Below are 27948 nucleotides of genomic sequence, written 5' to 3' on the forward strand. Positions count from 1 at the left end.
TCAGAAGAAACTGGACTGTAGTTAATATTATTAGCAAACAACGGTTGGTTTCATATTTCTTACAACATTGTATTACAGAGCTTCTAGAGAACTGCAAAAATCAAGAAAAATTGAGATTGTATCTCAAATTTTGCAAGAAAAAGCTTCTCTTCACAAGCAGAAAAAAAGTCAGTCCTGTACTAAGGCAATTAAGGGTGGTGGTAAACTTGAGGATTCTTTACGGTGGAGAATGAAAACATGGCAATATATTGAGAAGACCTGGAAACATTCAGCTGGAGCAATATCACAGGTGAACAAAGGCCTAAGAATTAACTGTCTTTATTTTTTGTCAAAGGTGCAGGGCAGTGAATTCTTTGGCCTGTGAATAGCACAGGCTACAACCAAATAGCAGACAGTACAGAACGAGTGGGGAGTAAGTTCTCCATTAGATCTCTTAATGACTTAGTCTCCTTTTTCTTGAGTGTTGGTGCTTGTATGAATAAAGACATTGTCCTGTTTGGTGGGGGAGGGCAGGGGATTAAGGGCGTTTGTAAGAAGAGGTGAATTTTGAAACACATGAATTGCAACGGGCATCAAAAACCACGCAAAGTACCCTCACTTCCTGTTTCATTACCTTCATCCCTGAGTAAGGATTCAGACCAGTTTGTCAGCACAGGAGAAATGTTTCCACTGTATTAGAAAGGAGACAGTGGTTCTGTCCAGCTTCCTGGATGGGTTTTTTTTTATCTGTGCAGTATTCCAGGAAGTACGGGCCTGGAAAATGGAGATGGAGTGAATTGAACTCCCTGATGAAACTAGTGGCTTCATGCAATCTTTAGGTATTTAGAAGAAAAGGGGTGGGGGAGAGGTGTTTGGTAGAAATAGTCATACTGCAACAAAACAACAAAGTCCTTGGTTATGACGTGATACACAAAACATTCAGAAACTACAGTCAGTATTCTCATGCCTGAGGACTAGTTTCTAGCCTCCTATAGTGTACAGTTAATGTCATATAGATGCTTTTAACGTAAGATTTTGTCAGTATTCAGTGTCTTAAGAATGGATCGACTGAAGTTGTCATCTTTGGCCTCTGAGCTTTATAGACCTGTCATTTTTGTGTTAAAAGATCTCAGAAACTGTTAACTGTTGAAGTAACTGTCCTCTAGTAATTTTTAACTGTATCTTCAAAACTTATGTTCTTTCACAAAAGTCATGGTGCTCTCCGACAGCTTGTTCCTCAGCTGGTGTGAGAACTGCTTCTGTAGGAGAGATTTCTGAAAAAATACCCCATGATGTGTTCTGTGAAAGTGGTGGAGATGAGAAAGGGAGGGACGACACCCTAGTAGAACCAGAGTTTCCAGGACTTTGGAGTCAGGAATGTGACTTGCACAAGGTAAATGTTGTGATAGCTATTATTAGAAATAGAAAAAAAAAAAAAAGTGGATGAGATCCTTTTGTAATTTACCCATTGTGAAATTAGCCTTCACAAAATTTTGACAGTATCCATAAAAGTATCTTAATGGATTAGAAAAGTTTCATTTGCCTTTCTAGTTATTATATATATCTGAAGTAATGACACTGGCAAGTGTTGTTTTAGGAACCTTGCTTACAAACAGTAATTATCTATTTTGCATTTAAAATGCAGACTTTATTACATAGATGTGGAGACTCAGATGTGAGAATATCATCAGAGTAATTGCTGTTTGACACTGTTCTTGTAGTGTTTGTTTTTTTAAAGAGAAAACAATACTTCAATTTTAGTTCAGAGATATGTGAAGACATACATCACATCATGTTCACTTGTTTAAAAAAAACAAATATGACTTTATGTTGAGTCGGCAACACAGTTTCCTTTATGTGGAAACAACTTTTTTCGTACCATACTAGGCAAAAAAAAAGCATATCTTCTAGCAAAGTAATAGTATTCTATACTCTAAACAGAAGTAAATAATACAGTCTTATAGAGTGGAATTGTGTAGTTAAGATCTTAAATGTTATTCCAAGGTATACTTGCATATACTGCTTTTTTGAGATGTAGAAGACCTTTAAGAGCAGACTTTATAATCAATCAAAAAGAAATAATGTCAGCACATATTCATATACTTGCATGAAAGAAGCACTGGACCATAACTGAAATGTTCCAGTGCAGTTAGCTGCTTTTTTTCTGAATGGGTATTTGTTTAAGAAGTTGAGGGGAAAAAACTCTTTAAGTGCAGAAGAGCTAATACTCCCATTAAAACCACAATGTCATACTGTGGGATGATTATAAGCTACGGAACAGACAGCTGAAAATAAATTAAATTCTTCATGTAGAAGTTGGGAGGCTGAGTTTGATCTGGAGAGAAACAGACAAAGGCTGGCCAAATACTAAAAGATTCCATTTGCAGACTTTTTTACTTCGAGCTACGGATTCTGTGATCACACTTACTTACAGTCATGGTGGTTTTTACTGATGTTCCTTATTAGATATCTGAAGAAGAAATGGATCCAAAGCAGCTGGCTACAAGGGTAGTGACAAAAGAGATTTTTGAGAAAAAAAAGGAGGAGCTCCAAACTGGAATTTTTCACAAGCAAATAGGGTCTGGTCATGAACATAAGGGATGTACTTTCTATAGTAAACCAAGTTGCATTCATTTCAAGGTTAGTGGCCATTCTGCATAGGATCTATAAAGAAGATGTATGTATCTACTGTATGTATATACCAATGTCTTGATTAAAATTCTGTTGCACTGGGAAGAAAAAAAAAAATTCTTGTTTTTAATAGGTCTAGTCAAACCTAAAACTGTACTCACCTTTTTTTCTAGCAGTCTCTTAGGTAAGTTATAGTCAGCTTAAATAAACTACTTAATTTTACTACTTAAGTCTAAATTATAAAATACTTCCTTTACTTAGGGGAATTTAAATACTGTCAGAAAGGTGAGCAAATGATGAAACATCTTGTTAGACTGTGTTCCATGTCTTTTAGAAGGCAGCTTAACTGTTACTTATGTATTGTTTGTATATACATTACTACTAGAAAATAATGTCCTTAAAGAAGTCATGCCTCCAATCCAGTTAAGATTTCAGTTTGCAAGTGACCATCATATTGTACTGGTCATGAGGAAATAGAGCTGCAGTTTATCTCTGTATTCTAATTAACAAGTGTGCTGTGAGGAAGCATAACAATATGCCTAGTTCTCCTCTGTACTTGAAAAGGTTGCTAGTGTGGCGCATCAGACAAGTCTTCTAACTGTGTCAGAGAAACTTGCTGCCAGTCAGCCTGCAGGACTCTTCTTGTCTGTGTGTTAATGAATGTGCCCACGTATACAGCTTTCATGGCGTTCTGGTTTTATTAGGAGCTGGGAGCCTGTGCCTTGCACTGAAACAGCAGACCTCCATTCGAAGACAGTGGCACCTAGCTCTGTGTTCAAAAAATCTATATTGTCTTTGCCACACGCAGTCTTAAATTGTTAACAACTCTATTAGACCGTGAATGCGACGTGAGGTCTTTGACATTCACTGGAGGAAAAGACAGAGCAGCTTGGTGCATTAGCTGTGCACAAACCCAGATAATGTTGCCCCATCCATGAAGCATGAGTTCCTGGCTTTATAGGCTGTATGTTTTAAAAGGGTTTGTTTGGAGCAAGGCAATGCTTTATGGGATTATACAATACTTTGCACACAGGCCTGTGATCCCAGTAGGGACTGTGAGCACAGCTGTGGTAAAGTAGTTTTGTCCTTACATGTGTAAATGCTACTTCCTGTAATTCGCACCACCTGGTATGTTTGGTATTCCAAGGATTTTGATGTTGGTCAAATCTACAAAAAGAAGATAGTTTTGATAAATGCATCCTACAGTGTTAACTTCTGCAGACTAGTGGGAGTCAGTGAATGGCTCAAGGACTTCATCAGTATTCGGTAAGTAAAATTGACTGTAGAATAGTTGCTTGTTTTACCTTAGTACCGCAACAGGAGATGTAACCAGATTCTGTAGCAAATTAAATAGATTTCAGTAAATACATCTAAATTATTATATTCCATTCTTGGGCGATGTGGAAAGGAACTGTGCCTCAGAGCTGAGGAGTAAGAGGCTTACTGAGCCTGAGCTGCATGTCATTGGTTTCTATAGTGGTGATAGCAAGGGACCGGTCCCTAATCTGTGGAAAGCAAGGTAGACCTGTGGTAACTGCCAGCCCTGAACAAGTAGAAAGCTTTTTTCAAAAATGTCAGACCCTTTTAAAAAGGGGAAAAGGATCTCGTTGTAGGTACAAAGAAGTAAAAGAGGACCCAAGCTTCTTTTTAGGCCACGATAAGGGCCTTTGAGCCTAGGGAAACCTCTTTTGCCAGCTGCCATCCTTCATACCATGATTCACACTAATTTCCAGATTACTGCTGAAGTTTAAATGTGAAGAAGCTGATGAAATAAAGGAATCAAATCTCAGAGCAAAGAGCACTTAAATTGAAATCCTGTGGTCTTTCCATCAATCCATTCATATAATCCCGATGACAGGTTATATAATGAAGTACTCTGTCCAGTTGGGAGAGATTGCAAGTTAATCTCAGTTTAACTATATTGATAATTTTATTTGACTGTTTGTAAATAAACAAATAGAAGTATTCCCAAATTGTTTCTTTTTAAGAATAATTCAGAGGCTAGCTTTCTCTGGAGATATTCCAAGCCTTTAGAAATATAAAATACTACTTTACACAACTTGCCTTTTATCTAAAAAATGAAGTCAAGAAAATAATATATTTACTTGGAACTCTGTGAAACAAACAAAAAAATTGATTGTAGTTTAGCCTAAAAGTGAAAAAACGCTAAAGCTCTTGTTTGTGTGTAAGTGAAGCTTATTGATGAATAGCAGACATCAGAGCAAATTCATTTGGCTAACGTAAAAAGTTAAGGTTTCGACTCTTATGGCTGACTGACCTGAAAAAACCATTTCTGTGACTGTTTAATCATACCCCAGTGAAATAAACAAGTTGTATTAGCGCAGTAACTGATTTCCTACTCCAGAGATCCTTTTACAGCTCACTACCCACTGCTACTTCGTAGTGATAGATTGCACTTGGAATTCCTAGCTAGCTTGATAAGAAAAATTATGGTGCATAGTTAAGCCATTCCTTGCCCACTTAGTCCCTATAAAAGTACATTGGAATGTGAACATACTGCAGTTCTTGACTGAATGTAGTCACTTGAGAGCTATAAAATCTGAATCCAGCTGCCGTAAAAGATCTTGGTAAAGATGTTTAGCACTTTAGTCACAGACTAATGGAGATGCATAATTGACCACGATACAGCAGAGCTTTTAAACTTGCTCTGGTGCTCGGCTGAATATGAATGTAGTTTTTTGCTTGTTTTGAAATTATGGTATGTGGATTTAATTTTGACCCACTTATAATACATGCTTAATTTCTATTACAAAGCCTGAAGCTACTAATCTTCTGACAAAATGAGTTTTTTCCTGCTCTCAAAGACTGATTTTTTTTTTTTTTTTCTCACTTAATATGTTGGACAATTGCATATTTTAAATCAGCACCTCTGATTTGTGACCAAAAATGAAACAACTCTTTCTGAAAGGCCTAAGTCTTTCCTTGATATAATTGCCTTTCAAAGTACTCTCCAAATACAAATTAAACCTCAAATATTGTGAATAGAATGAGTCAATGATTTTTCAATGTCTGATCAACGAATTCCGTTTTTTTCAAATTGGTTACCTATACATTTGCCAGATAGATAGCAAAAATAATCTATCGATCTTATTATCCATTGTCATATTACTAATAATTTGAACAGCACAATTCAGATTTGTAGGCACTGATCTTACAGATAATGATTATCTCTTCTCAAGTAGAACCATACATAAATTGTTTGTTAAAAAATACTTTTACCAAGTATTTAGAAAATACCCAGTACATCTAAGCTGTCATGGTATCGGCTGTCCTCTAAATCACTTGCACAGATAGTTATAGACATAATGCTTGAGAACTGTTATCAGTGATGGACACTATATTTGCTAGTAAAAGGCTATGTTTTAGTGGTTAAAATGAGCATTATTACATCCCCACGCAATGGGAGCGTCTTCTTAGCATAGTGGTTCTGTGTGTGTTTTTGTGTTTGGCAGCCTATGCTCTAAATCATAAATATTTTATCAAGGTAACATTTGAAATAAAGGAGCTATTGCTTAAATTCTTTCTCAGGAGAAACTGCTAGTGATCTGTTCTGAAGGTCAGTATACAGATGCTTATTTCCCTATTCACATTTTAAGCTCCTGAATTCTGAACAGTGTTTCGCTTTTCCTTTTTGAAAATGTTTCATCTTGCTTTTGTTTGGTTTTAATTTTGTTTTGATAAAATTGTGATTAGCATGTATGTTCTGTATTTCAGTATGGCCCAGTTTGCTTAGGTATTCCCATGGCTAACAACATTTAGTTATCTATTTTGTCTAGCTTCCTTTCTGTTTCTGTCTGGCAGAACAGGTCTCCAGTAGTGCCTTAATTTCATTTAGAGTGCAGCTGTGAGATTTTGTGTCTTCTGATGGGCATTTTACTTGCATCACAGAGACCATGAAATGAGACATTGAAATGAGTGGCTGTTTCTATTCAAGATAATTTTGATACAGTTTGCAGCAAGCAGCATGTTCTGTAATCATTTGCAGCTACCTTCTTTATTTTCCCTCTTTGTTTACTGTTTGGACAGGGGAGATGTTACAGAGTAATACTCAAAATGGATAATGGGAGAAGACTTCTGCCTAGTTGTTAGAATAGGCAATTGGTCTACTCTGTTCTTGATGATATTATTGAGCCTCAGCTTCTTTGTCTGTAGCATGAAGGCAATAATTCTTGTCTTTTAAAAGCACTTTAAGACTTTCTGAGTAAAGCCTCAATAAAGAATCATCCTTTGTAGTTTTACCATTGCAGCAGGGTTCTGTAGCTTTTCATTAATCTGTCACTCATTCTGACTTTTCTGAGTAATTTATCCAAGTTGGGGAAAAAAAAAAATCTGCCATTGTTACCAGAATAGGAGCTGGATGTTTCATGCATAGCTTTAATTTGGAGTTTTATGTTAATTATCCCCATAGTTTTGACCCACCTGGCAAAATGTCTGCTGGAATGTCTTGTGAAGTAGTGGTAACATTTAAGCCGATGGTAAGTGCACCTGAGTGCTAAGTTACACAATGATGAGAATCCTAGTATAACCCACTAGTCTGATTAAAAACATCATTAATTTAATTTCTTAACTGTTAGCAAGGAAACAAACTACATTTCTAGAAAAGGTACTGTTGTACTTGGACAACTGTGCGCATGTTCAAGCTCTATTAAATTGTAATAAGGCATATTCTAAGTGCATGTTTTTGAAGAATGCATGTCACTAAGTATTCTTGGAGTATGTTTTGAAACTTGCTTCAAACAAAATGATTTATAATACTGCCTAGCTAAAGTTAGCCAGGCAGTTACCAAAGACTGTTTTAAAGCGGAAATGTAGAATCTGTAGAGATACATTTTAATATGTTACTCAAAGAATGAGTGAAAGCATTTTTCATCAGACTACATAGGCTAAATCTTTGCAAATTACATGGTTGGTTTTTTGTTTGTTTGTTTCCTAGATAAATGAAACTCTGGAAGGAGAAGTCATGTTTGTGGCACAGACAGGTTCTTTTTCTGTTCCATTGAAATGTACAGCCAAGAGATGCATCGTAAGTGACTTTTAAGTATGTTCAGAGTCAGTATAACAACAGTAATAGAAGTGTGTGAGAGCATAAACATTATTGAAAATATTTAGCTAGAGGTATTTATATTTCTTTCCTTTTTTTCCTTTTCAATGGAGAGTCTCTTTCCAGAAGATGATTCATTCCTTAGCTTCCCAGACTACACTGACATTTATACAAAATTATCTTAATGGATTTACTTAACCATGAACTGTAACTTTAACTTCAGAGTGGAAATAACTGAATTAGTTCAGTTTAGAAATTGATGACACAATGTTACGTTGTGAATGGAGGGAAGAGAAATGGTGGCCGGAAATGAGCTATCTTTTTCTCCCTGTAATTTTTGGAAATTCCATCCCAGACCTGCAGTAGTTTATTCTTAACTTTAATTTTCTATGTGGACAAAAATCAAAATATTACAATATCTTTCTATCTTTATTGGCATTTATATAAAGCATCTCATCTTTCTTTCAGCATCTCAAAATCTTTTGGGAATTCTATACTGAATTTTAAGCAAGGAACATAATTTTCTTACTGTTAAGAGGTGAAGCTACAGGCAGCACTTTTTTTAGATACCTTAACTTCCTATGAGCTAACGTGAAGAAAGTATTTGATAAAAGCAACAACTTTGTTTTTAAATTACTTCCGTCACAACTAAGAGCAGCCTTGGCTTTACAGGCCAAAAGAAATTATAGATGAGAATATACAATGCTAGAGGAAAAAAGTTATTCAAGGAGTCACCCAGTATTGGAATAAGACTGGCAAATGCAAAATTTGGGGTATACTGGGAGCATACTTAATAATAAACATTTAAAAATTATTTTAAAAACGCTTGAGACCTATGAATGTCTTCCTGGAGTCTGTAATATTACGTTTCGGTAAAATGAATAAGATTGTATGTAATGATTCTTTACTGGACTACACATTGAAACTTTTGTACACAGGGAAGTGAATCAAGAATAATCTGTTACACAGAAAATAGAAGCGGGAAGTAACTGAAAGGTAGTGCACTATAATTATTATATTAGCACTCTAGCAAAATGTTAAAGGATGTGCTTAATTTTAAGCACTTGTAGGAAGCTAAAATGATACCACATCAATATTGCGTACTTAAACCTGACTATGTATATCAGACTCTTTGATGGTTTCAGTTAGAAGACCTCAAAGATGAGAATGCTCAATGCAGTAGAAAGCCAGCACATGAAGCTTTAAACAGAGGAGTAGTTTTCTTCACCTAGAGAATTCATACCATCATTATGTGCTATTTACACGCAGGAACTCCCATTCTTTATGCCCTGAAAGTGGGAGGAGTCCAGCTGTAAGCAGGATACTAGCAAGCAACCAAGTTGTCTTTGTCTTTTTGGTGCTTTAACTTGAATTACAAGCCTTTCGTTATCCTATTCCCGGTTACAAAGTCATGAAAAATTCTATATGAAGTAGCGTATTACTTTTTAAACTGGTTGTAAACCATGGTAGCTCAAAGAAACAAGAAAGGATGTGTTATAAACTGATAGGTAGTCACTATATGATGTTAAATGCTGCTTGCTTCTCAGCTTGATGCTACTAAAACCATTTTATGGTAACAAGAGCAACAATGTTGAATTAGTATGTAAATATTAACCTACTTCCAGGGTAACTACCTGAAGACTTATGCAGGCTGCTACTATGAACAGAATTTAACCCATTTTTTGTTGTCATACAGTGGACTGAAGTGGAAGTGGCTCAGTTTAACAAGACATTGTTTTAATGAGTTGGCTTCTACAAAAAGGCAGAAGGATACCCACAATTCATGTTATTATTTGATACCATCTTTGAAATGAAACAAGAACTTTAAAGTCCTATTCTTGAAAAGGTGGATGCTTATTCAGTTGACATTACTGACTATCTAGGACAGCAGTAATTAATGGTTTATCTTCTCACAGCTGGCACTAGATAAAGAGCTCATTGACTTTGGCAGCCATGTGGTGGGAGAGACAATTTCACGGACCATCAATCTGACAAACAGTGGAGCTTTGGGAACAAGATTCAAAGTTCAGACGTCAGCAGGTGACAGTAGTACATGCAGAGCAACAGCAAAGTCTTCTGGAAGAATGGTAGGTTCAAAAGCATTTCCCTAAATTGAAAGAAACGTTCTGCTTTGCAGAGTGTGATGCTCATACAGAATCATAGAACAGCTCAGGTTGGAAGGGTCTTCGGAAGATCATCTGGTCCAACCTTTAGCAGTTTGTTTATGTTTGGGTTGGCATATTTTAATATAATCTGTTAGACCCCCAAATATCACAAGACAAATTTAAAAACAATTATTGGGGGCGTGGAACCAACAATGATAATTGTTTTTTAACATTTCAGTAATTTATGTCATGATTCTTATTTTCTCCACATCCATGAAAATTAGGAAGAAATACTTTAGTTAAAAGAGGAGATTCTGACAGAGTCATTTAACATCCCAGCTCCTGGACTTCAGAAAAATGCCAACTGTTGCAAAACTAGCAATAAAGTAGTGAGAATTGGAAGCACTAGCCTGTGATCTTCCTTTAAAAATTCAGAGCTGTTCGTTTAAATTTCCTGTCAAAGGAGGACAGTCACAGTTACTGACAAGCTGTTGTTACAAGGGAAGAAATCATCTTAGTCAAACTAAGAATTACATTGAGGGCTGTTGCCTGAAAACTATAATAATAAATAGTGTTAAAAGAATTGAAGAAAGATGTCTCAAATCAATAGTAGAATGAATGCAAGTGATTGTAATATTGTGTCCTGTGGAACATCCTGGGTGGGAATGAAGTGGAGACTGTTGAAGAAACATACCAAAACTCACTTGGTGCAGACACTTGGTGCAGAGCTGACAAAATGTGTGGTGTTAGACCTGATACTGATTGCTCCTACAGCATGCCAATTTCAAAGTTGACAGAAAACTGAGGAATTCTGACAGCTGTACTCCTCCACGTAGCAGATAATTTTAAGTGAGAAACATTTACAAAGAAAGCATGCATACAACTGTCTTTGCATGTCAGCACTGTGGGGCAGATTTCTGAGAAGACTGAACAGCTTAAGTCTGAAGACTTACTTGCTCCTTTTCGAAGTAAGTTGTGGATTTTATTCTTAAAGTGGGGAAATCTTCAGATTTAAAAACCCAACCAAACAAAAAAAAAAATGCACCCAAACAAAAAACCCAACCACTACCCACTCATTGTGGTAGGAACTCGTGCTTTGTAATTCCTGTGTTGATTAATATAATTATCATAAATGTTCCTTTTTCCTCAAGTGTTGCATAGGTAGTACCCATAAATAGATTTCACAGGTCCTTGACCAGAGAGAATATCACTACGAGGTTGCATATCTTTGTTATGAAGTGCCTACATGTTCTTGTAAACACAATGCAGATGCTTCATCTTTGTTCCATCAGTGCAGTCTTTAACTTCTTTGATTGTTGAAGAGCAATTGGCTCAGGTGGTTTTCAAAATTATCTACCTGACAATCTAACCCAGTTTTAAGCTTTAAGAGAAGGGCTGACCTCTCTTTTTTTAAGCACTACATTAAATAGTACGTACAGTGAAACTGCTGAGCTGTTTGCCATGGTTTTCAACTCTTGTACTATGCTTATGTTAGAAGTGTGGTTCAAATAAAGAATTTGTGAAATAACACTGTCTGGGTTTTCCTTCTGTATTCTGTCTTTTGTAGGTGTGTAATAAACAGAAGTCTAGTTCTAGGAGACTTAGATTTGGCATTGAACTGCCAGTGTTAGTTCTGTTAATTGTAAAATAACTAACACAATATTGTATTGCTCCCATTACATTATCTACCTGTTTTGGGCAGCCAGCAAAAATTAAATCTGCTCATTGATAAAGGTCTAGTAGAATGTGCAGTTTTTAGGAAGTGCAACATGTTTCTCCATTTATAACGTAGAACAGTTGCAAGAAAACACAAGTCTGATTTGCAACTGCTTGATAAAGTTGGAGGTGGCGCAAGCTAGATAAACAGTCGCAGTAGAAAATGTTTTTTCTGTGTTTTCTAATAGGTTACTCAACATTTCAGTGACTGTGTCCCTGAACAGAAAGTCAGCGATAGTCCTGTGACATCTGTAGTTGAAAAGAAGGAACAAATTTGTCCTGACCATAGTGAAGAAGTGACCTACTGTGTAGCCCAGGTGGAGCAGCAGAGGACTGAGACAAGCCTGAGCAGTAGTTCCACAGGTGAGATGACTATTTTAGAAAATTGGCAGCACAGTTTCCCAGGCTAAGCATTATCCATTTGTGGAGTTTCCTGTAAAGAACTGTGGAATTGAGTTTGCAAAGTTACTCAGTAAATTAAGTAGTTCATCATTCTAGTAGTAATGTTACATTTCTTTGTATGCTGTCTCACAAAAAATTACTAAAAATAATGTACTGACACCATTATATCAAAAGCAGCAGAGAATCTCACTTCTCATTAGCGATCAACAATTCAGTCTCAGAAGAATACAGAAACCAACTAGCTTACAGAAACTGCAAAATTGTTATCATTCTTGTCTCAGCAACTGAATACCCACTTCTCGGAATAGAAATCCACATGACAGGTTTATTTTTATAGTCTGTAATTCTAGGAACAAGGAAGCAGAAAGATGAACCTCCTCAGACATTTTCCATCTCCATTCCTAATGTTTATGATGTGCTTAATAAAATCCAGTCTTGTAGAAGAAAGACTTTCTTAATTTCTTTATTGTCTGTATTCTTCAATGTTTCTTCTGGATATTGATCATTCCAATTGCAGGAAACTAAAAGTTCCATGAAAATGTTGTGGGTGGTTTTGCTTTTTAAATCTGGGATCTGTATTGTGAAATGGAGTGATTCCATAAATCACGGTAGCTGTCGCCACAGAACGCATACCTTTAAAGATGTTTTCAGAATTTAAAAAAAAAAAACAAACAACTAAAAATTCCATTGCTGTGGCACATTAACATACCTCACGACATCCTGATCTTTTTCCTGGTTAATGTGAAGCATATGGTTGCCAGTTGATTACTGCCATGCAGTCCAGCATCAGCTTCATCTCTCTCATGATGCATTAGTTTAAGGTACTTCGAAGCCCTGGTCGGAGACTGTTTAATTAAAAGGTACTTATTATTGCAGTTGTTTTGAAAATAAAGTGCAGCAGCACTTCCACTTGCTTTGCAGGTCCTCCTGGCTGCATTGCTTTGTCCCACTGAAATTGTTCTTAAAGCCCAGTTCACACTTTCAGCTGAATTTGCATTCTTTGATATAACAATCTCCGATATATACTGTATCCTACTGAAACATCATTACTGTTATTCTGAAGCGGAAGGCTCAGGTCCCTCAGGTAGACTTCTGGACCTGGGCAAAGTTGTATGGCCAAACAGAAATTTCCTTCTAGACGTTTATATTTCCCCATCATTGGCATATATTATTGGATTTGTAATGTTGACCAAAATCAATGTACTTCTGCTCTGTTTGATATTTTTGTTTAGTGAATAGATGCACACATCCAGCATTTTGTAGGGTTTTGTTTGTGGTGTTTGGTTTTTTTTTTTCCCCAGAACAACTTGGCCAAGATGTACTAAATTCCAGATCAGATGTAGGCACAGACAATGCACATAATTTAGTGGAACTTTCTCCTGAAGAAACACCAGTCGAAATTATGCTTGGAAAGGTAATGAAAATCCTGAGATACAGACAAGATTTTCGCTAGTCTAAGCCTACATCAAATAAATTGCTTTCGCTCTGGTGGGAAATGCTCAAGTACGTGACCAATTTCAAGTCCACTGGACTTCACTGTATCACAGTTAATTCTTCAAATGAAATCACATGACATATTTGCCCTTTCTTTTGATGTATAAAGACTTATTTGAGCTGAAAGATTGTGTATACATTTGCATTTCTCATAATTTAACTTTCTTTTTGTCAAACTCATTTTTCTGCTGTGTCGTTCTGTGGTTATACAAAGTCTAGTGACAACGCAAAAGATGGGGCAGGAAGAACATCTGGGAAACATCAAACTTGAGCTATATTAAAAATACCTGGGTATGAGAGTCCAGGTACTAGTTCATACTAGCATTTATGGCTTCTGCCTACACATACAAAAGGCAGGTGGACTTAATGCTGAAATCAGTAGAGCAGATCTTTAAATGGTAGCACAAGACAGCTTCTCCATGTTTTAGTTACATGTTCACCAATACATGATGGAAAACACTTTGGTAAACCACGCTATCATACAGAGTCTTACAGTAAAAGAAGACTCTGTAAGATTCTGACCATGCCTGGTTGTGAAACCATGTGTCATGCCAAGTCTTTTCCCCACAATAAACTTCCTGTGGAGCTACTGATACTGATTTTTCCCTTGCATAGTGCATTCAATCTAGTTACAAACTAGGTGTAGTAGAGTGTTTGTATAGTATGAGTATATACTGCTCCTTTATTTCAATACAATTTATAGACAACTACAGTAATACGGTCAGATTTTCATTAAAAACTTGTTACTTCTTGTTTAGGTTACTGAGGGTGAAATTGGACCCTTTAGCTCAGTCAAACTTCAGATTATATTTATTCCAGCTATCCCTGGAGATGTGCGGGCACAGTTTGTGATCATGTTTGACAACTCAGACTGCAAACCAGTGAGTGATTTTGTGCAAGACTTACTTCAAAACACTGTAGAAAAAGAGTTTAAAATCCTCCTGCTTCTGCTTTTCCCAAGAATTAAAAGAGCTCAGAATCCTCTATTAGAAACAGGAGGAGGAGATAGAGGACAGATAGGTTTATGAACATTATGAGAATTAACACTGAGGTACAATACGATTATGTATTATTTGGTTTGGTGGGAGGTAACTTTGTAAATCATGGCTCTTCTTTCTGATGCAGTATGGTTATTAAGCCTGTTGATTTTCTGAAATGTCTGTGCAAATAATCCTGATATTCCCATTTTGTCAGACATCATACTGGAAAACGTCTAATGTCCTGGAAACAAATACGAAAGTATTCTCTATTCTCAGCCCATGTAGTTTATTTTCTTTCTGATATATCAGACTTGGAATTATTTAGCATGCAGTAGTGAAACTGATGTGTGAAAGCTGGAAGAGATGACAACTTTAGTTACCACTTCAGCGTATTTTGATTCCACACTTTATTGGAAGCCGAATTCTGCCTGGGAACAGTTCACAGAAGCTTGCCAAAAAAATTAAGAAAAACCTCCAAGAAGCTCAGTAGGCCAGTCTTGGCTCTCCCCATAGTCTACAGATGGAGTAGTCTACAAAAGGAGCTGCAGGTGCATACTGCGGGCTCCTGTGGGTACCCTCTCTTTCACAATCATTTTATCCAAGCCTGAGCCGTGTGGTCACTGATGTCAGACCTAAGGTCGTTATAGGAAGTACAGCACTGTGCTGCCCTTACTGTATTTGTTTGCTGGCTAAACGAGCTGCAGTCTCTTGAGTTTCTGAATTATGGCACATTCCCTTAAGCTAGATGCACTTTAAATAGTTCTTTTCAATATAACGGGCAGCATGCTATTCCTTCATGTTCTCTGTCAAAGAATCCAAACCAAAGTATAGATCTTTTTTCTGCTGGGACACCATAACATCTAGGGTTTATTTTACAAATTATTTTCATAGCTTTGCCTAATTAAAGAACCTGCTGCAATATGAATAATAAAATATTTCATTCAGCTGTAATTTATAGCAGAAATTCTTACTCTGTCTAGATCAGTAAAAATTTCCGACTAACAAAAATAATTACACTCTTGATTTGTGTATTAACAGCTGTGCTTTAGTGCCATTGGAGTTTCTATTGATGTGCCGGTTTGGGTGCCCAATCCCAACATTGATTTAAAGATCTGCATGTATGACCGACTTTATCAGGACTGCATTGTCATTCAAAGCAGGTGAGCTACCCTTTCATTATCAGCTGCCTTCTATAGCTAAGTAATGAGATCTTAAGTCATTAGGTGATGTCTTGAGGTTCCATTTTGCCAGACCCATCTTGTTATCATAGGAAGCTGAAGAACAGTTTGGTTTTTACCTTGGCATTTCAGGAAGACATCCTGATTACGGGCCCTCTGAGTTCCACACTGCTGTGGAAATTGGGCTTGGGTATCCTGCTCTCCCAGATTCCCAAGACCAGATGTAGCTATGAAGTATCTGGGTTAATACATGCCTTTTCACTCCTACAAGATTCCCTATGTTGTGTCTGTTCTGTGGTATAACTGTAAAGTCCCTAGGGAATAGCAACGCCAGAGAGTTTCATCATGTGGAATTTGCACACTAAACATTATGGAGATAAATGTGTCTAACGTGAAGTGCACATTGGGTGTAATTGATTCAGCCAGGAAATTTTATGAAAGAATATTTTGTTATTTCTCAGCTATTTTACCTTTAATTAAAGTTCATGGGGAAACTTAGGATCTGAAAGCCAGCCTCATGCCAACTGTTCTTTATTGAGAAGGTCAGTCACCAGTCTTTGCAGATTTGGGATATGATGCTGGATAAATCCTGTCAGTCCTTTTGCATTTACGGTAGAATGGGAAGGGTACAACTTTTCCTAACCCATACAGGCATTAAGCACTGCACTGGCATGACAGATACCTTGTAAGTACGCAGATAATGACAACATACTAATTTACAGGGGAAAAAATACCTGGGTGTTTCTGTAGTCCAAGTCAGTAATGCCTGAAGACTGCTTTTGTTTGCACTGTAATATAAAGATAGTCTTTCAGCTCATTGGCTCCCAGATATTTCATGCTATTAGAGAGTGGTTACATGAACTTTTACTCACTTAATTGTCTTCAGGTGTGGGTGTCTTCCCTCTACCTAATGTAGTCACTATTGAATGCTTATTTTAACAATTTGCATTTCTTAGGTTCTATTTAAATAGGATTGGGGTGGGTTCGTGGGAAGGTGGGGGAGGGATAGGTTCTGTAGAAGGCATCCATTCTAAACCTCTTACCAGAATTGCAGACTGCAGAGATTTCTTCACAGTTGGAAAGAAATGAATAAAGCTGTTATCTCAGAAATTCAGCTTACAGATATGACAAGCACAAGTTATGTAAGTGATTTTACTTGGTCTAGATAACCCAGGGATAAAACTTGTAAGTATAGCAGCAGAATAACTCTCCTAATGAAAACTTAAGATTTCAAGGGGATCCCAAAGATAGAAGCTGTCAAATTGCTTAGGGCAAAACTTCTTAACTGAGGGAAAAAAAGTGCTGATCCTTTGCCAAGTTTCACTAAATTAAGAGCACTTAATATGTAGTGCACTGGCCTTAGTACCTTGGCAAATCAAGTCTTTGATTTATCACCCAATTCTCCATAGTTAGGAAAAGTTGTCTTTGTTATAGAGTCATTTGGGCTGAAATTCAAAGTATTTCATGTGCAGGAATATCATGTCTCAACTTTTTATCCTGCAAAAGCAGACAGATTTCATCATTCAGATGTGGTGCCTGAGAAGTTTATTCCTGTAGTAGCTATTGAAATTTTTCTGTAGCACGTATCAGAAAGAGGATTCCTCATTGTTACATGGTACATGTCAAACTTCTCAAACAGAATTAATTTAAACTGTTGAAAATAGCTATAAAATACTATCAGTCAAGAACAATTTCTTAGGTTAGACTAGTAAGTAGCTGTATTTTAATTGCAATAGTGAAAAACTGTGGAAAGGCAGTCTTGCTAAGGTCTATGGTCTGGAACTATGCACAGACAAAGGATCCAGAAGCTAAGAGAATTATCAGGCTAGCAAGAAAACGTCCAAACTGCTGTCAGCCTACAACCAAAGATAATAGTTTGTTACAACAGCTTTACGTGTGAACTGTGTATCAGCTAAAGAGTTACTACAGTGCTGTCTGTGAACTAATGCTCATAGCAATCATTCACTGAAGGAGACCAAAGGTAAGATTACCCCAGCCCAGCTGAAAAGGCTGCTTGTCTAACAACTGCTGAAATGCCTTAGCTAGTGAGAACTAAAGTTCAGATCCAGTAGATGTGAAATCTTATTAGCGTAACTTCTAGAACATAGATTCTTAAATGTTAATTAGATACATAAATAATCCTGCTATTCAGGAATATTCTTACAGATTTCAGCTTCTATCCCTAACTAGTTATAGCAAAAAAGAAAAATACCAACCCAAACTGAAACTTGTAGCAAGAGAATTCTGTATATTTTGGGGGCAAAAAACTGACCCAGACCTGAGGGACATGATGTGTTAGAATAGCCTTTTGTTCACCACCAGTACACAGAAACATCTGACAGAAGCAGAGCAGAAAGAACTTGCCTATATCTTACGGCTGCTGCAATGTATGATATTGTAGTCTGTAGCATAAGTAGCAGATCAAGTTTTCAAGTTAGATAGATCTGGCACTTAAGTCCACCAGCAAGCTCTGTAGAGTTGCAAAATGTTAGTTAATACTGGTTTTGTTTTGGGCTTTGTTTTTTTTTTCCTGGTCACATAGAATATGGTAATCAGGAAGCATAAATAAGCAGCATAAAGGGTGAAAGTGTCTTATCAGAATCCTGTCCAATATAAATCACTTTTCAAAGTAATTTCTTCAGCAGGTTGTAATCTGCACTGATTTAATGAAGTAGTATATAGTTCTCTTAGATTGTCAACAGTCAGAAATCATTCCAGGCTCCCAGTACCACATGCTATTGCTGTTGATTTAGAGCAGACCATCTGGACTGACAGCTTGTAAACCAGTCCAAGAGAAGGAAAATGACAAGCTGAAATATTTGTAAATTGCTTGGCAATTATTTTGCACTTAGACATAAAATTCCAAAGGAGGGTATGGTTTGTGGCTATCGCTATATTATCATATTATAATATGGCCAGAATTCAGTAAATGGGGAGATGTTTCTTGGCTTCCAATGTTATTGATAGGGCAAATTGATCACAAGTTTTAGCAGAGGAACTGGCAGTACCAGCTTAGCCACACTATGACTTCTAGCCCTATAGTACGTCTGCTGTTAGAGGAGAAGTTACAAGAGATCTGTGAATTCACATCTATTTAAAAGAAGTCACCACGGTTTTGCGGAGAAAAACCAAAAGTAGCAGCACTCTTGGTGCATTTCTGGCATAAGACGCGCCCCCCCCGAGTTTGAGGTTTTTTTCTTGCCTGTACAGGCTTAATTTTTGGTATTGAAGGTTTTGAGATAATTATGATGCTAATGAGGATGAATGGAATTCACAAACTGGGTACATGTTGATGTTTTAGGTGTATTATGCTCTTTCAGGTTTGTTCTTTTGATTCTTCTGACTACAGGCTGGGACATGAAGTGCTTGTTAGCCACTTGAGCAGCATCTAGGTATCCTTGGCCCCACTTAGGGGTTGCTGGTCTTCATTTTTCTGTTTCTCAGACAGCATAACAGATTTTTATTTGTGCATCCCACCCACCACCAATTGTTACATAACCTAGATCCAGCATTACAAGAAGAATACTCCTTTTCCATCTTGAGTGGGTTCTGTGCTGCAGCTAGGACCAATTAGGTGTCTCAAACATTACGTGAGTCATTGCTGTTGATTCAGATAGAGGGAGTGTATGTTAGGAGCAAATAATTAGCCGCTATTTCACAATAATTTGGCTTTGACTTTCCCCTGACCTGACTTACTACTGTGCTGTGCTTTGATAATTATGTTCTGATCAGCTGTGTATATTGCTTAAAATACAGCCGGGTTTACTTACAGTACCTCCAAAATCTTGTTTTCTGTAGTTAAAAGAGAATACAACTGTGTGATTTTGCTGTAGCAGTTTTACATGCCCATCATTTTCAATGAAAGCTTGGAATTGTTATAATCGTAGTGTAGAGATGCCAGGGTGGAGGAGGAGGGACCAAACTCCAAGAGCAAATGTTGCTGAGATGGCAGTACGGGTAGTCTCAAAGCCACCTAAGCATGTCTGATTTGTTTGCAGAGCAAAAGCCACGCTGCGTTTGAAGTTTGAAGTATGCAAAGAATTGAGTAAGCACATGGAGCTGCTTCCAAAAACAGGTTACATTCAAGCTCAGTCTTCCTTCAGTGTGCAATTGAAGTTTCTGCCCAGGTAACCTAACAACATTAATCTTCAGTATTTAAGACAATATCTGTAGGAGGCTGTCAGTGGAAAACCTGAGCAGGTCAAAGTTTGGGTTTTTTTCTTCCTTCACAGTGTAGCAGGCTGGACTTCACACTGCTGGTGTCAATGCAGTCCTAGTCTCCCCCCTCCTTCCCCCTTAAAAGTTGCCAGATGCTCAAGGAGGAAATTAAATTGGATCACATACCTGTGAGGAAATGGTTTTCCTGTGGTGACAGCAGTATTGTGAAAATCTTAGCAGTTGCATTCCTGGTAGGCTGCTCCCATTTCTGTGGGGAAGCTATTCTTATACAAAAGAGAGGTTATCTAGGCAGGTGGCTACTTCATGGATCACTGATTAAATAATTTCTGGAGAAGAACTCCTGTGTTTGCTGATTAAGGTAAGAATGGTTGGGCTTCCTGTTCATATCTCTCCTACCCATGTGCATTTTTCTCCAAAATATAGACATATTGATCTTGAATTTCATGTGGCATTTTATATAACATCGTCTAAGATGTTAAAAGACTTTCCCCAGCAAGTTTCTCTTCTCCATTTCATGATACGTCTACATATACAAACATAACTCAGTTATAGGAAACAAAGAATTCCAGTTTTTCAAAATGTAAATTCAAGAGATCTTGTTGACCACTGTTAATGTCATTTACCTTGCCATTGCCATCCTAACGAATTTAGCAGAACGTTTCTTTTCAAATATAAATTAAATTATATAGATCTCAATTCTGGTGTACAGCCAAGTACTTCATCAGCTTCTGCATTGGTTGCTGCTGTAAACCTGCTGCTTTTTTCCTATAGATTATCCAGTCCCATTGATGTAAGTATATTTGGATTTTCACTGATGGGCTCAGCATCTCTGGATTTTAAATTGAGAGTCTAATTACTGATTTTGAAATTTTCACCAGGTTAATATTCAAAGAACTAAAAGTATTTACAGTTCTTCCAACATCTCAAATCCTATCAGATTACAACAACAGTAACCATTATTATGACATTTTTCAGTTCCTAAACCTCAGATGCTGTAAAGCAGTGTTACACTTACTGAGTGGATAGAAGCATAGCTTGGATTTAGGACATTAATCTTCCTTTGAAAAATGGGGAAGCTTCAAAAAGGAGATTTGATGAGATTAAGACATTTCTGACACACAGAATAAGTATCTGGCTGTTTGGGTATACAGATCAGTTTTAAAAGACCTAACACAGGGGGAGTGCGTGTATGACAGAGAAAGATGAGCTTGCTACAAGCTGATGTGAAGTACTGAGCTAGTGACACATTTCTGTAAATGCCTCCTCATTGACTTAGTATTATAAGCTTGTTTTTCTCAGAAGAAAGAATAGCTGTGTTAAAAGTAACACAAAAGTAAAAAGAAACGCTAAGTGAACAGATAGAGGACTGAAGGCTTGGGAAGCTCTCCCAAGTATGCTGTGCACACTGAAACGCTTGGTCAGATGTTACAATACTCATAACTTTCTGGGTGTTTGAAGCAGACATTTTCTGTTTATTTGAAGGCAAGTTCTCTAATCTGCTGACTTTCAGAATTCCCAAATACCACAGCTTTTAGTTTTTCTGCATTTGGAACTAGTCCTGCAGATGCTGGCAGTCTAAATCTGATTTGTCTTTTATGCTTTTCTTTAATGGCTTTTAAGCATGAAGATGCCATTTTCAGAGAACTGTCTGAAGGATTTCAGTATCTTTGCCCCAAGGCATAACAGCTAATTTAGACTCCATCACTGTGTATTTACAGTTACAATTATTTTTTTTTCCCCTCTGGATTATTTTGTAATACATTGATTTCTTCTGTTGTTCTAATGTCCTGTGACAAAGTGAAAGCTGATACTTTATTCCTACCTTGTATTTAACTCCCGTTCCTATCTTTAAACAAGTTAGCAATACCTTTGAAGATCACCTTCTAAAGTCACAGTTCAGACTTGCAAAATAACAGCCAGCAAGATTTCAGATCACCGTGGTGACTGAGTGGGTGCTATTTATTCATTAACTATTCTTTAACAATACATTAAAAAATTGCATGTAATTCCAGTAGTAGTAGTAGGAACGTTATCACTGTGGAGACCTAAGAACAGGAAGCAATTCACTCTGATGCTGTAAGACACTATAAATAGACCAGCAGAGCTAAATACGCTAGAGCTTTTGTATTGTCTTGGCTTGAAGCTCTGAAATTGAGCTTATGATAGCAAGATGCTATCACAGCTACAGAAAACCCACATATTTCTTATAAATTACTAATCTGGTATATAGTCAGACACTATTGGTCTCCAAGTTTGTTTCACTTTATTTATGTCTGTGTTCTTTGGGATACAATTGGTTCTGCCTCAAACTGGCTGGTAGTTAACTAACATCAGCGTCAAAAGGAAACAATTGCCTAGGTTGGGTTGGCTATATGCTGTGGTTGCAGCAAAGATGCAGAAGGCTTATATTCTAAAGTAAGCTTTAAATTTTTCAGAATTTTAAATGACTGGATGGCATTTTAAGAAAGGATAAATGGATGCAGACCTCTGTGAATAACTCCCTTAAACTCTTGTGTGTCCAAAATGCTGTTTTTAAAAAAAAATAAACAAAAATTCCAACATTAACGTACAAGGTCAATTATTCTAACTTCATTGCTAGATACCCTTGCGATTTGTGCATACCTGCTCAGAGCAGATTGTCTGGAGGTGTGCCATTCTATAGGAAATCTGTGACAAGTCCATAATATTTCTGATCTCACTGCACCTTCTCTTTCTTGGTCAGAAGCTGGAACTTCATAGGTCACTAATTTTTGATTGGCATTTTCTTCCACCATTCTTCCACCGTTTGCCCTAATACTTGCATATATCTTGCATACAAGATTGTAGTGACACTTCAGTGAAGCATTGGAGTTGATGCTTAACCAACTATATATGCGAATACTCCTATTCGAGCACAAAGGCTGTGTTAAGATTAAAAGCTGTGAATAATAAAACTTTTAGACCTTAAGTAATATGTTTTGTGGGGTTTTTTGGTTTGTTGGGGTTTTTTTGTTCAGAAATACATCCATCAAAAGTTTATTATTCCTCTTAACTAGAAAACAGTCACAGTATTTTAATGAAATTGAATGTACTTTTTGATTTTTAGGCACTCTCTTCCTGAAGATGCAAGGAGCTATTTTAATGAAGAGACAAGAGTTCTGGAAGTTCCAGTGACAATACTGATTGTGGATAAGGTTAGTGATTTTTATTATGCTGGTTATCAGACTGACAATAGATGTAAATTATTTTAGTGGATGTTCACTTAATTATACCTAATCTTAGATTAGTTCTTTACCAGTTGAAGTCCTATGGTAATAGTAAAAGGCGCTTTAAGTGATAACACCAATTTTATAGTTTCTTCTTGTCAGCGTGTTTACAATACAGAAAGTTAAACCCTTTCTAGTTAGTGCTCATCTGTTCCCTAGTAGTTTATTTTGTACCACAGTTATCAGATACCATAGCACAATCTTTTTATTCTGATCTGTACTGTAGATGTCACATGTTCTTAGAGTTTACATTTCCTGGAGATGCAGGTGTGATTCCATTCTAGCATATGGATTTTGAGATACAGATATTTTTTTTTTTATTTTGCTTATCAAAGAGATATTTCCTATTGTTTATTTTTCGAGAACAAGGAGGCTGAAGTTCAAGATAGATACGTTACATTTGCATGTGTTATTGTCAAGGAATAGAGTAGCATAACTTTTTTACAGTTACTTTTTGGATGACATTTCACTTAAATCCTGTCCTTAAATGCTACAGATGGAGGTTTTTATCCTGTGCGTTTGCATTTGTTTTAGGCTAAAAAAGTTAATATTACTGTCCATGCAATTGTTACTACTTCTGATTTGGAAATCAGTCCAGCACAAATCAATTTTGGATACTGCACAGTCTATGAAGCTGTGCAGACAAATGTCACGCTAACAAACAAATCCATCTTGCCACAAGAGTTTGGATTTGTGGGACTTCCAGAGGTATGTAGTTATCCCCCACACATCTCTTCTTGTATCAAAATATATTTAATTATTAAGAAAACATGCTTCAATGAAAATAAATCATGACTGTTTCTTGCAACCCCCTGGAAATACTTCTGCCTGCAGCACTGTGGAAACGTGCAGATTAGTTCTGGTACTGGTTTGTGTAAATTTCATCTTATACCCTAAGCATTTTCCAAGCAGTATAAACATCTTCGAGGAGATTTTCCTATTCTCATCTACATAATATTATTAGGCTAACTTTATGCTATTAGAATACCTATTTTTTACGCCAAGAAATCTACTAACAGAATACCCGGTGCACTTTGCTTTCAGACTCACAGGTCGCTTATACTACTAAATAAAACAGGCTTAGGGCTGTTGCTTTGGCCTTGAGGCTGAGGAATATCATACAGTTTGCATCCAAATGCCTAAACGCTTTGTCTTTAGAGCAGGATTGCCATGTCCACACTGCTTATTGGGAATCATCCCCTGAACCATGCCTAGGCATTTTCTGACTGGCTGTAAGTTGATGTGGAAGCTAAATTAATCACAGGAGCTGCCAGTTTTGTGTGGGCTAGGTCTACTGAATTTTTTTTTTTTTGCAAAAACTTAGCTGTTTAAGCTTCATAATAGCATGATGATCACCGTATGAAATGGTTTGGCATATTGGAATCAGAGCTAGAGGAACTTGACATTTAATTAGACATTCTCCCTTTCTCTGCTGTTCTAGGGATTAAAATCAAGTAGTTAGCTAAAAGAAATTGGAATATTCAGCTTCGTTAAAGCTTACTTCACAGCATGTGTTTCATGATTAGCTTAAAATGGAATGGGGAGACATTCTTGAATCATCATCAACTCAAACACAAACCAATATGCATTTGTGGTTATTAAAATGCTACTTGTCACTATGGTATCTGCACATCATACAGGAATCGGCTCTTCAAAGATATGGGGGAACTGTTGAGATTCTTATCATATTTCATTCAGTTGTCTATGAAGAATAAATAAACATCATTAGAGAAAGGTGATTACCATAGATGGTGAGAAGCTGGGGAAAAAATTCTACTGAAGTCTGAGTTAATGGGTTTAATGCCTTTCAAGTTACTTTGAGATTAGAAATCTGCACGTCAGTCAGACACTAGTCACTAACTCAAATGAAAGCTTCTTACTAGAAGGTTTCTGGTTTCCTGAGATTTGTACATTTAATAACAAAATTTTCTTACCTTGCCAGTAATGTCTTATTTTAAATTATTTAGTAATTTGATAATTTAACTCATAATTTCTTATTTTAATAACAATAATTTCTTATCCTGTCGTTCTGAAGTTTGTTGAAATTCAACCCAATGACGGAATTGGAATTCTTCTTCCCCTTGAAAGCCTGACATTGGACGTTATCTTTAAAGCTGACAAGGCAAAAGAGTACAGCTTTGAACTAACCTGCAAGTCAGAGATTAATAGGTATGTTAAGAAACTGATTCAGTAGTAGGTAATCTAGAAGTCTAAATCACACTGGATTTCCACTGTTAAGCTAGTTCAGAAATTAAATCCCTGCCTACTCTGAAGAGGTAAGGTTAGGATAAAAATGTGAGGCAGGTAGGAATTCTCCAGTTGACAAGAGTTGCTCAGTGCCTGTTAGTTTCATCCTTCGTTTACATGTCTGTCTTTACTGACATGACTTTTCATATCTGACCCAAAACTTATCCTTGTTGCATACCCAAGCTGCAAGTTTGCCCCAGGTCACCTTAACCTGCAATGTTCTGCTTGCTTTTCCAGTAGGGTTACTGAAGGATATTTTTTTTTTTTTTTTTTGGTAAAAATGCTTCATACATTAAGGTAATGCTACTAAAATAATGATGGCATAAACTTTGATTTGACTGGATGTATTTCCAGAAGTTCACAGAGGAAGAATTCAAGTAGGGACTCTAGCCAATTGTGCCTTAAAAATAGATAGTATTATTGTTCATCTTTAGGCAAAATTCCCATTGCAAGCTTGAAATTCTGCTTAAATAGGGACTACAGGATTAGTTCCCTATTTTCCGGGCTGATTAAGAGACTATTTTATGCTGAGACAATTTATCATGTGTTTATTTTTAGACAATTCAAGCTGTCATGCAAAGCAGTTGGAGTCCACCCACCTCTTGAATTGTCTCATTCCTTAGTTCGGTTTGCTGCAACAGCTTTAAATGGTGTGTCTACAGCAAAACTGTATGTGATGAATTCCCATGCGAGTGTCAACCACTTCACTCATGCTGTCCCAAGAATTGGCAATGGGGCAGTTGCCCCTGTTGGACCCACTTCATTTGAATTCTGCGTGCCAGAAGACTGTCCAGTGACAATTACACCTTCTGTTGGAACTGTGTTGCCTGGGAAGGTAAATTCACTTTAAATGTCAAGTGTTCTGCCAAATCTTTTGATCATCTACATCCCTACAAGTGTTGTCACTTGTAAAAGAAGCTCAAACGTCAGCTATTATGAGAATAGCTGGAATATTTTATATTGTTGGAAATAATGTTTTAAAGCAGACATGAAGGGTTAACCATCTGATCTGGCTAATGCTTAATGGGAGCTTTCACCCTGAATGTTCTTTCCCCAGTGTTGTCCTTAAGATTTATTTGAAGAATGTTTAAATATCAACAATAGTGGTCATGTAAAACCAGCCCACTGTAACATAGTGGACTTCCAAAAAAGCTGCAAGTGACCTTATCCTTAGGATCATCTTATTCACTTGGAAAAAAAATTGTATTTTATTTCTTAATTTTTTGCTATCGTGTTTATGCTCCTATTGAGCTTTGTAGGTATAACGCATGTATGAGGGCTGAATTTTGCCTATCATTCTTGTGTATGCTCTCTCACTCCCAGAAAAGCTTGATTCAAGTGTCCTTCAGACCAACATTGTCAGATCAGCTAATCAGAGAAGAGGCAGTTCGGAGGCTTTGCAGAGCAGCTGCGACAGGGGCAGAAATACAAGTAAGGAATGCTAAGAACTAGCACATGCTGTTGGTCTGTTACTTCCAGATATTTGTTTCTCTGGATGGTATTTTTATCATAAAATTATTTGCATATCAATGAAGCCCAAACTCACGATCCATATAAGACCTGCCTATAAAGGACAAGAGTGTGACTGTGCTGGTGCACTTAATGTGTAGTCTGTTCACTGAGCAATAATTTAATTTCATGCTAACAATTTCAAAAGCATTCCTAGAGGATTTTCTTGCAAATGCTAACTGCAAGTACTCTTAAAAAAAAAAAAAAGTTTCTATACTTCTTGCAGATTTACAGCATACATGGACTTCATATGCAATGCTGTGGGTCAATTAATTTACATAAGCACCTACAGTTGTCTTTAATTATGAGATAAATAGGTAAAATTCCCATGAGAGAGACAGTCTTTTTACTTGTCTGCTCCAATAGGGGAACTCTTTTTTTTGAGATGGGGTAAAAGATGTCCATTTCAACTTAATTTTACATTATTCATAGAATCATAGAATTATTAGAAATGTATGAAATAAATGCACTCTATCACCTCTTAGGTTCTGTAGCCTTGGGCCAGGGACTGTATATCTGTAAACTGATGTCTTGATTGGATTACCAGTGATCACCCTCAGTGTATAATGTCTCTGTGTGTGTATTTGCAGAAAAGGAAGAAAGATGAAAAGAGAGAGGGAAAGAAATTAAGCATTTCCATTACCAGACAGCAGTCTTGCAGACAGCTTGTAAGGGATGGAGGCAGTAAATACCTGACTTCTCTGTGTAGTTCTGAACAACCACAATCCGAAGACTTAAAGCCTGAGTAAGTCAGCAAAAGCATCTTGTACTACGTAGACAACATTCTCTTTATAAGTAGTTTAATAAATCTAGTAAAGCCTATAGGTAGACAAGAAAGCAATCTGTGGAGAAGAAATAGCTTTAGCTATGTTGCAAAGGCTGTTTCCAAAATTAGTACTGCTTTTAAGCCACACAGCTGTACCCTCTCATGTAAGGCAAAGAATCCCTTTATGCATCAGAGGGATTGAAGACTTCAAAGAATATATCAGAAAGCATAAGATGTGACTGTATGGGCAAATTTGGCTGAACCAGCAAGGGTGTTATTTTAAAGGGCAACTAGATAGCTGAATTTAGGTACCAAAAGAGACTACTACTAATACACCTTTTTCTGAACAGGTTTAACAGAGCTGAATACATTCAGCCCAGATGGAAACCATCTGATGGCCCATATCCATGGGTTGTTTTGGGGGGTTTTTTGGGGGGCTTACATAGTCCATCGTA

General features: G+C 36.9%; 1 protein-coding gene across 9 annotated transcripts in view; it reads left to right on the plus strand.

Annotated features, from left to right (window-relative positions):
• Nucleotides 1–27948, plus strand: part of CFAP74 (cilia and flagella associated protein 74) — a 50440-nt gene that overhangs the window by 13148 nt on the left and 9344 nt on the right. For 8 of the 9 annotated variants that reach the window (XR_008235948.1, XM_052792147.1, XM_052792146.1 and 5 more), the window contains 18 exons: nucleotides 79–289; nucleotides 1190–1372; nucleotides 2446–2619; nucleotides 3758–3876; nucleotides 7040–7106; nucleotides 7565–7654; nucleotides 9589–9759; nucleotides 11682–11856; nucleotides 13197–13309; nucleotides 14148–14270; nucleotides 15408–15529; nucleotides 19546–19674; nucleotides 22812–22899; nucleotides 23506–23679; nucleotides 25007–25140; nucleotides 25777–26053; nucleotides 26542–26649; nucleotides 27318–27472. Coding sequence is in view for 8 of the 9 variants with exons in the window: in XM_052792147.1 (XP_052648107.1) it covers nucleotides 79–289; nucleotides 1190–1372; nucleotides 2446–2619; nucleotides 3758–3876; nucleotides 7040–7106; nucleotides 7565–7654; nucleotides 9589–9759; nucleotides 11682–11856; nucleotides 13197–13309; nucleotides 14148–14270; nucleotides 15408–15529; nucleotides 19546–19674; nucleotides 22812–22899; nucleotides 23506–23679; nucleotides 25007–25140; nucleotides 25777–26053; nucleotides 26542–26649; nucleotides 27318–27472 (2613 nt within the window). In the remaining variant the exon portion in view is untranslated. The remainder of the gene's footprint in view (nucleotides 1–78; nucleotides 290–1189; nucleotides 1373–2445; nucleotides 2620–3757; nucleotides 3877–7039; nucleotides 7107–7564; nucleotides 7655–9588; nucleotides 9760–11681; nucleotides 11857–13196; nucleotides 13310–14147; nucleotides 14271–15407; nucleotides 15530–19545; nucleotides 19675–22811; nucleotides 22900–23505; nucleotides 23680–25006; nucleotides 25141–25776; nucleotides 26054–26541; nucleotides 26650–27317; nucleotides 27473–27948) is intronic. The other variant, XM_052792148.1, reaches the window with a different exon arrangement.

Source organism: Harpia harpyja, chromosome 7 (assembly GCF_026419915.1).
Source record: "Harpia harpyja isolate bHarHar1 chromosome 7, bHarHar1 primary haplotype, whole genome shotgun sequence".
Lineage (NCBI taxonomy): Eukaryota > Metazoa > Chordata > Aves > Accipitriformes > Accipitridae > Harpia > Harpia harpyja.